The 10404-nt window shown below is 31.4% G+C and overlaps 1 protein-coding gene across 1 annotated transcript; it reads left to right on the forward strand.

Moving 5' to 3' along the window:
- Window positions 1353–9939, forward strand: LOC109329069 (isoleucine N-monooxygenase 1-like). The gene is made up of 2 exons (XM_019562731.1): window positions 1353–2374; window positions 9098–9939. Exons 1-2 carry the CDS (start codon window positions 1409–1411, stop codon window positions 9722–9724), a joined length of 1593 nt encoding a protein of 530 aa, XP_019418276.1. The 5' UTR covers window positions 1353–1408; the 3' UTR covers window positions 9725–9939.

Below are 10404 nucleotides of genomic sequence, written 5' to 3' on the forward strand. Positions count from 1 at the left end.
TTGTTATTTATATTATTATTAGCTTATCAGTGTTTTCCTATATAATAAATTACTTAGAATCACTGGTACTTTCTCAACTATTAGATTCTAATTTTCTCCTATCTCTTCACTTTCAACGCGGGAACAAATTGCCGAGTGATGACATAATATGTTTATCATTCATTGATAATTTTATTTGGTCCTAGTAAAGAATGATATTAGTATTTACTTTTTCCTTAATCATTCAAATAGTGATTATTTCAATTTTTTCCCGGTTCAAAACACATTTCAAACCATTATTTTTGAAACTTATATCATTATTTAGTTATTTTCATTTTTAAATACATTATTTATAATATTATATTCTAAAAAATTTAGTTAGCTTTATTTTATATTAACTTATCAATGACATCAAAATAGATCTAGATGGGAGAATAATTTGTGAAATGATGATGGAATAAGTGTGAATGACAACAAAATATATATATATAGTCACCTCTCATCATGCCCCAGTAGGTTATGGTATATGCTTAATTTATTAAATCACATTGATCATGCATTAAGTGTCATAAGCTCATTACAAATAGATTACTAAATTTTGTGTTATGATACTACACCATAATTTTCTCCCATTCAAGTAGAAAATCAACAACACTACATAAAGTAAACATTGTTGAATCTCTACAATCAACAATATCTATTAATTGAGAATTATGGATTTTATGGCTTAGAGATTCAATAATGCTCAAGGAAGTAGATGATGTTAATTGTAACAAATTTGATAGCACTTTTCAATTGAATGATGTTAGATATCATGTATTGTATTTTTGTATGGTGACTTTTCGTGTAGCCACAAAACATGCGCAATTATTAATTCTATTATTAAGTAATTCTTAGATTCTATTATTCTATTATTTAGATATAAATATTGAAATAAAAATAAGTAAAAGTTCTAGTAATTATAAATGTTTTACTATTTAAACTATTAATGATTCTAAAAATTTATATTAATATTTTTACCGTAAATATTTTAAATAATTTTTGTATTTAATAGAACAAAATTTATATATGAATATTGATTTTGTATTACTCTACTTAAAATATTCTATTGATATTCAACCTAAATATTTTTATATTATTTTCTCTATTTTTTATAGCGCATGTTAGAGCAAACGTTGTTGATTCGCTATATTTTATAGAGTTATTGAACTCAACTCCACATTCAATTGTATCATGACAATGTTTAAAAGTACTATTGAATATTAATTTTTAGTATTATTGTTTTGCAATTATGGTGTAGTGACCTTATTAAAAATATATAACTATATTAGCCAATTTGTTTAATAAGATAAATAGGCTTTTGAGTGATGAACTTAATCCCACCACTCACCACATTCATCCTTTTTGTCTAAGATTCATTTTCCTAACCATGGATTACCCCCCTAGTGTTTTCTTGTACCACATTGAAGGTTTTTTGCCTTCTTTGTTTATAATAATTTCTAGTTTTTTCATTATCAAAGTGCTTAAGTATCACATGATTGAGAGACCTAGGAAATCTAAACTTCCCCCTGGTCCCAAACCGTGGCCTATAGTAGGACAACTTCCTGAAATGCTTGCAAACAAACCAGCATCTATGTGGATACACAAGGTCATGAAAGAAATGAAAACCGAAATTGCATGTATCCGCTTAGGAAATGTGCATGTAATCCCAGTGTCTTGCCCCTCTATTGCTCGGGAATTCTTGAGAAAACATGATGCTGTTTTTGCATCAAGACCAATGAGCAACTCAGCTGACATTATTAGCAATGGATATTTGACAACAGCTTTTGCACAATTTGGAGAACAATGGAGGAAAATGAAAAAAGTCCTTATCAATGATATGTTCTCCTACCAAAAGCATCAATGGCTTCAAGAGAAAAGGAATGAAGAAGCTAATAATCTTATGTTCTATGTTTACAACAGATGCAAAAATGTGGATGATCATGGCCTTGTGAATGTTAGGATTGCTGCACAGCATTATTGTGGTAATGTTATTAGGAAATTGATTTTTAATACAAGGTACTTTGGAAAGGGTAGGGATGATGGAGGGCCAGGTTTTGAGGAAGTAGAACATATAGACTCCATTTTCACATTGCTTAGATATGTTTTTGCATTTTGTGTTTCTGATTATATGCCATGTTTGAGAGGATTTAACTTCGAGGGCCTTGAGAAAAAGGTGGATAAGGCAATTAAGATAATGAAGAAGTATCATGATCCAATCATTGAAGAGAGAATCACACAATGGAATGATGGATCTAAGATGGAAGTAGAGGACTTGCTTGACATTATGATTTCACTCAAAGATGCCAATAATAACCCATTATTGACAATGGAGGAAATCAAGTGGCAAATTATGGTAAGAATACTCCACTTTTTCTTTTCAATTTCTCCCCACAAGAATTAGCACTTATACATATTCACACTCTTGGCCAATATATTTAACTTGTCTCAATATAAATCATCACCCATATGTATATTGCCTCCTGGGTTATGCATGCTCCCATGCATATCTGATAGTTTTTTAACTGCATCATGCATACACTTATTTTTTTAAAAATATATTTTATACCATGCAGTTTTCTTTCTTAATTATGACACCTTTTTTTCAAAAACAAAAATCGTCAAGTTTGATATGCAAAGTGATATTTTTATTAGTAAGAAAATATCTTGTCAACAACAAAGTGAGAATAATTATATCCAAGGACCTATAGTAAAAGTTCATCATTATATAATACCAACACATGAGGTTTTTCTAAACAACTAAAAGTTGAATTTGATATCTAAGTATTCTTGGTCTAATTTTTTTATATGCATAATATGTTATTTATCATCGACATATATTGTTTGTATATAAAAATTAGTAATAAAAAATATAAATAATACATAATGTGGTGAGTGAATAGATTACTTCCTCATAAAAGTAACCACCACATAAGGGTAGAAAAGATAATCCCATGAAAGAGCTACCACAAAATTAATTCACACACTAAACAAGAGGGAAAAAAAATTCACAGATTAACAAGAGAAAAAGAAAAGGACAGGCAAGATGTGAAGCCACCAAGGAGAGCAAAAAAGGAAATTATAGGTCACGGCAAACTATCAAATTAAGTCACCAAAACAGCTATAGCCAATCCACCTACAAATCTCTCACCCCATTAAAAACAAAGAAGTCTTCAAATTAATCATCCTAAAGCTCAACAGTACCATCAAGCCTCCACTTATTATTGTCAAAATGGTTATTGCTCCTTCCCCTGTGATGCAAAATGAACACATGTGGAAACGGAAAGTGAATAAATAGAACAGGGTTAGAAGAATGATATTGAGAAGTGAGCAAACACAGAACCTAGTCCAAAAATGTGCCCATTATATAAAGTAGGATTGCAAATATTTATCTTTCTTAGAGGATAACACTCATTCTTACCCAAGAATGATGAAATACAAAGTTTCTCACTATGGATACTAGTCTCACACTATGTGGGATATCAACTCATTCCCTAAGTCACTATTCTCTCTTGCTTATATAGTGAAGAGGAGAAGGACATCTTCAGACAGATATAATGGATAATTTATCATTGTCATATTTTTAAGATACCATGAAAATGATATCCTCAAATTTCTATATTGGACTTCATACTTTTCAAGAGTCAATGAATAATTCCAAGACTTAAGATAGATCATCATTGAATGTATTCAACAGATTATCTATAAAAGTTTAATGATCATGTGATCATATTCAATTTTTCACATACCAAGGTTCAATGCTTATGTTCTACGGCCAATTAGGAAGAATTCCGAACAAATCTCCCCCTTCTTGAATTAATTGAATGGTATCAACGGTTATGCTCCTATACAATTGTCCAGTAGTTTCTTGACTTAATCTGCCTTCGCCACATGTCAGACCATTTGTCATTAATGTGAACTTTCTCTAGCTCTAACTCACCATTCTCTATAATATTTTGCATCTGATGATAATGATAACCAATGTAATTTGTTCGAGAATGAAATGTAGGATTCTTAGCTAAGTGATTGCACTCTAATTGTCATAGTGAAAATATATCTTTCTTGAATATAACCCAATTCATGTAAGATGTTTTTCATATTTTACTTTTTTTCCAACTTTAGATGCTTCAATGTACTTCACTTCAGTTGTTGATAATGCAACACAACTTGATAACTTGGATTGCAAATATACAATTCCCCCTATAAAAGTAGTTAGACAACCTAGTGCGAATTTTCTAGAATCTACAACTTCAGTCATATATGCATCAATGTATCCTACCTGCACAGGATCTTAATTATCAAAATATAAACACATCTTGGTAGTTTCCCTCACATATACCAATATCCAATTTATTACATTCCAAGGCTATTTGTCGGGATTAGATTGGAATCGACTCACAACACCCACCATAAGATCATTTATATGTTCTTGTATAAATCATGGAGTACACTATGCTTACTACCACAGAAGAATAAGACATTCTACTTGGACATTGTATTATGCTTAACTTGAAACGTTCAACAAGTGGAACAAGCTTTGCCTTATCCATGTTCAATTTCTTGAGAATTTTCTTAATATACTTCTCTTGTGATATTCATATCAACTTTTTGGAACAATCTCTGATTATCCAAATTTCAAGGGTCTATTTTGCAGAACAAGCGTCTTTCATGACAAAAGACTTTTTTTAAAACATTCTTCAAACCAGATATCTTGGTTTTGTCATGTATAATGAATAACATATCTGTTGGGTTTATTCAAGTGTGAATTCCCACATTGGATATACGAGTAGGAATGAAAGAGTTTATAAGAAGGAAAGACCCATGAAACTAATGCCTTAAGGTTTTGGTTCAAGACGTGGTGTCTCACTTGTGACTCTTCACTCTTCACATACCCATGTAACAATGGAACTCCCTGGTGGTTGGAGGCTCCCCGGTTGCGGTCTGGTCCAACAAGTGGTATCAGAGCCGATGGTTCGGCTGGGACATGGTGGACTGAAGGGAGAGCGAACTAGAAAGTGTGTGGTACCCACACTTGAGGGGGAGATTGTTGGGTTTATTCAAGTGTGAAGTCCCACATTGGATATGCGGGGAGAAATGAAAGAGTTTATAAGAAGTAAAGGCCCATGGAACTAATGCCTTAAGGTTTTGGTTCAAGACGTGGTGTCTCACTTGTGACTCTTCACTCTTCCCATACCCATGTAAGAACTCCCTGGTAGTTGGAGGCTCCCCGGTCGCAGTCTGGTCCAACAATATCACCGATATATAATAACATGATAATAAAGTTACCATCTTTAAACAATTTGATGAATACATAATGACCATCAATTGTCTTCTTGAAACCATGTTTGGTCATGAAGGATATGAACTTCTTATACCATTATCTGGATGCTTGCTTCAGACCATACAAATTCTTCCTCAAATGACACACTAATTTTTTCTAGGTTGGTTATTCATAACCTTCTCGATGATCCATATAGATTTCTTCTTTGATGTCCCGATGTAGGAAATATGTTTTAACATCAAGTTGCTCAAATTATAAATATAAATATTGATTTCGCAATATTAGGGAATCCAGACTACACAATTATTTGATAGAACATGATATGTAAGATTGATTTATTTTTATTTTATGATGTGAGGATATGGAGTGGTGTTTAATTTTAATCATTGATCCCTACTTAAATGAGTGAAGATCAACCTTAATATCTATTACCACATCTTATATTAAGGAAGAGGAAACATATTTAAAATTTCATATTTTAATACTTCAAGGTTTTTTGGATTATTATAAAGGTTTGAATTAGTATTTATTTATGTATTGTCCACCAACTTTAAGATAGTGAAATGTAACTCTGATATCCAACACCACATTATTCGTTAAAATTAAAGTAAATATGTGTAAATATAAGAGTAAATACTTATTTTAGTCTCTCACGTTTTTCGACCTTACCAATTGGTTCTTCAACAATTGAATAACCCAAAATGATCCCCTAAAATTTTAAATATTAGTGAAATTAGTCCATTTTAGCATATTTTATAACACATGAAATTAGTCCATTTTAACATATTTTATAACACATGATAGAAATAGTATCCCACTATTACTGAGCCAATTAAGTAATTTTAAATATTCAATTTAATTTTAATTTTAATTTATAAAAGAATAAAAATCGAGAGGGAAGTTGACTTTGAAGTTGTATGTGGACAATAAATATCAATCAAACCATTTAAATCTCTTTTTATATGAGTGAGAAATATGAAATTATCTTCTTCCTCAAATAACGTTTTCAAAATAAAATCTTTCATTTATTATTGTTTTTTGGAAGCAAATCTTATTAAAAAAATTGATTGATTTGTTTTTATTATTATTTTCATTTTTTATTATTTTATGATAAACAATTTAAAAAAAATCATCTTTGTAGAGCTTTTTGTGCCAAACAAAATTGGTTGTTCAAAACATGGTTTCCCATTTTATAATACCATAATAAGATTTCTTATAATTTGAGAAGAAATTCCATGTTGACTTACATGGAAAGGGGCACCAGAAACAACAATACAAGAATAATTACTATATGCAACATTTAGGTATTTGTCTTCTCCAATGAAGATGACATCATTATCTACAATGACAGTTGTGGAAGGATTATCATCCTTCTTATTTGGATGAAATAAATCTTCATGAATAATTTCAACTTTCTAGTCTCTATTCAGGGACCTTCAATCAGATCTCTTATATCTTTCTTTACTACAATAATAGCATATTACTCACATTGAACATGACTGAGAATGACCTCGTACTTTGCTTTTGAATCATTCAGGAGAGTCATTACTCCTATGAGTTTTACTTCTTCATCTCTCCACATAATTTGATTACTACTTGAAGGATGTAATTCATTCTTTCCTTTTGGACTCTTCATACAATAGACTATCTGAAAATAGTACATATTAAGACCTTCCCATTTGGGACGAAGTTGTTGAGCTGGACTAGAACGTGTTCCAGCCTTCAGGCAACGAACCATAAGTGCTCGCAACTCATCATCTATCTTCATATTTATCTTTGTTAATTTATTTATAAGACCCTTGAAAGAATTGAAGTGCTCTATCATACTCTAGACACATTTGCAATATAGTCTTACTAATCTTCTCATAAGAGATGTTTTATTTCTTAGATTTTTCTTTTGAATCACATATTCAAGTTTCGACCACAACTCATAAGCGTTTTTATAAGTGGACACATGCTAAAATAAATTTCTATCAATATACTTTCAAATCATTGCAACAAACTTTCGATTTGAAAGCTCCTAATCCTTATCATTCTTTCTTACTTTATAGTCTTTGTAAGAAATAGGCTCATACATATCCCAACAGTATAAGTGATCTTACATCATGTGCTTCCAATATGAATAGTTGTCATCTGTCAATTTGAACATTTCTCCATCTAATGAGACTTTAGCAGCTCTTTACATCTTGAATTACTCGGGCAACACTTCCTTTATGAACCTGAGAGCTCTAATACTACCGCTGAGATATGTTGGATATTTTAAGTGTGAAGAAAGAGTCTCATATTATGTAGAAGTGAATGAGTTGAAGAACATATAAGTGGATAGACTCATAGACCTAATGCTTTAAGGTTTTGTATCAAGATATAGTGTTAATCTCACTGATATGTTTCTTTCACTTAGCACATGAAAGAATAATTTAGCTCATAGATAAAGATCTCCCAATAATGGAAATAATCCTGCAAAGCTTAGTGATACAACAACTAAAAAAAACATTGGTCTTAGTGATCCTGCAACCTCTGCTTTATCATTTTTTGCACCATAACATAAGCTTTGTTTCAAATGCAAAAACAACCCTCTTGCATTGTTTACTGCTTCCTAACTTTCACAAACCATCTAATTGCTCCTACTAAAATCTCCACCATTCCCCAAATTCCAAGACAACCACTCAAAGACATCATGTGAAATCCACAATCAGTCTCCAATAAACTTACTTTAACTTAATAATTTCCTATATGCCTTTAAAAAACTTCAGATTGTTATTGATCTTTTCATTTTTTGTGGTTGGTTATTCTGGAAACTAGGTGTATAGAGGGACATTAACTAATGATCCAACGTAGGTCGTTGTAAACCTGGCCCAGGTTGGACTAGTCATATCTTACCCTATTAAAAATTGGGTCAATTATGTTAGAACATTTCAAAAACTTTTAGAGAAACTTTACATTGAGCCTTTAATGGTTCATAAGAACCTTTAATTTAAGATCTTGACATTATAATATTTACATGTGAAAAATGTGGTTAAGAAATACCTGGTTCCATTGCTATTCTTTGTTGGTGCTTTCTTTGATACTGCACTTTCTGGTTGCCTTTTGTTGTCACATCTCCTCCTTCCCTTTATGAGTTCCTTGATGATTAGGAACTCAGTTTTCTACTTCTCCTTTATAACACTGCCTTTTATGTAATCCAAGATTTCTCTCTTATTCTTGCTTTTTAGTTTCTCGTTGAAGAGATAGAAAAGAATGAGAAGTCTTATCAGAATGGAAAATGCACACACACTCCAATGCATGTGTTGAGAAGTTATATATATGAAAACTGCCCATGAAGTGAGAGGGGAGTGAGTTAACAAAACCCCCTACTAATCTGATCATTTAATTGCCAACCATCATCACATTAGGCACTTTCATTCAGATTAGTAACTTTCAAGCACATGGACCACATATATTATTAAATTAATCTAACAAATTATAGCTAAGCTCACTCAACTTATAGCTCACACATATTGAACTCAGTAAGAGTATGAGATAGTTTATAAAAAATATTTTTATTAGGTGAACTCATTTAGTTGTGATTAACTAAAATTAGAAAACAAAATGAATACTAAAATCATAAACAAAACATTATTTTAGTATAGTATTTCTTTGATTTTTCAAAATTTTACTAAGAAAGTATATTGCATGACATGATATTAAAAAATATAATATATATTTTAGATTCACTCATTGTTTAAAGAGAAATATTATAGTTGATATAATACCATCTATAGATAAACACTACAATATTTCAAATTCCACTTTTTGTAGGACTTGATGCTTGCAGCTGTGGACAATCCATCAAATGCAGTTGAGTGGGCACTTGCAGAAATGATAAATCAGCCTGAGCTATTTCAAAAAGCTATAGAAGAATTAGACAATGTGGTAGGGAAGCATAGGTTAGTGCAGGAATCAGATATTCCTAAGCTAAACTTTGTCAAAGCTTGTGCAAGAGAAGCTTTTCGACTTCATCCCGTGGCACCTTTCAATCTCCCTCATGTTGCTATGAAAGACACAACGATCACTAATTACTTTATCCCAAAGGGTAGTCATATATTACTTAGTAGACAAGAACTTGGTCGAAACCCTAAAGTTTGGAATGACCCTCTCAAGTTCAAACCCGAACGCCACCTTAAGAATGATGGGTCTGAAGTGGTTTTGACAGAACCCGATCTGGGGTTCATATCGTTTAGCATAGGAAGACGTAGTTGTCCTGCAGTCAAGCTTGGCACCACAATCACTGTCATGTTATTTGCTAGGTTGCTTCATGGTTTCACTTGGAGTGCAACTCCCAAGGTTTCATGCGTCAACCTTGTTGAGTCTAATAATGGTGATATGCTTCTAGCTGAGCCACTTGTGGCAGTTGCAAAACCTAGATTGGCAGCTGAATTGTATTGAACTATTGATAAATGAAGTTGATAGTATAAAGATAAATAATTTGAATTGTAATGTTCACTAATTAGTTGAGTTCAATTTTGAATGTATTACAATGAATGTTGCATACTGTCCTTCCTTTTGTGAATATAAAACTCATGAAATAACTACTCTAGCAAGAATAAAAATATCAAATGGTTCATGTGTAATATTATGAATGGATTACGAGCTCTCATATACCTATTAGATATTATTTTATGTAGAGCAATTAACAATTATTATCTTCTTTTTTAAATAGAGTGTAATATTACTATAAGAAATTTGCCATATAGTTACGGACAAAAATTATTGGTAAAAAAAGATAAAAACCGTAGGTATAGCACAAAAAACGTTTACCTACGAATGTTTGTGGTCGTTGTATTTAAGTCGCTATACCTACAATTTTTCATTAATTATCACTATAGGTTTTAGTGACGGTTGTCTAGAGCGTAAGTATTATTGCAATTTTGGATGAATAAACTCTTCATTTTCATTGATTGCTAAGGCTTGGAAGATAGCTCCTTTTATACAAGTAAAAAGAAAGATTGCTTAGAAAAGAAGCAACGGATAAAACTAGCTTCTAATGCATTGTGTGAGTGATTTGTTTCTTGAAAACTATTGTCTTTTTTATTTGTTTATTCAGAGTTAGTTTGTTCTTTTACCCT

The sequence above is a fragment of the Lupinus angustifolius genome, chromosome LG16, assembly GCF_001865875.1.
Source record: "Lupinus angustifolius cultivar Tanjil chromosome LG16, LupAngTanjil_v1.0, whole genome shotgun sequence".
Classification (NCBI taxonomy): Eukaryota; Viridiplantae; Streptophyta; class Magnoliopsida; order Fabales; family Fabaceae; genus Lupinus; species Lupinus angustifolius.

Bases quoted from the DNA above. Each gene is read 5' to 3' on its own strand.
- LOC109329069 (XM_019562731.1), top strand. From the start codon at position 1,409: ATGGATTACCCCCCTAGTGTTTTCTTGTACCACATTGAAGGTTTTTTG. The intron at 2,375-9,097 runs GTAAGAATACTC...CACTTTTTGTAG, and splicing joins AAATCAAGTGGCAAATTATG to GACTTGATGCTTGCAGCTGT.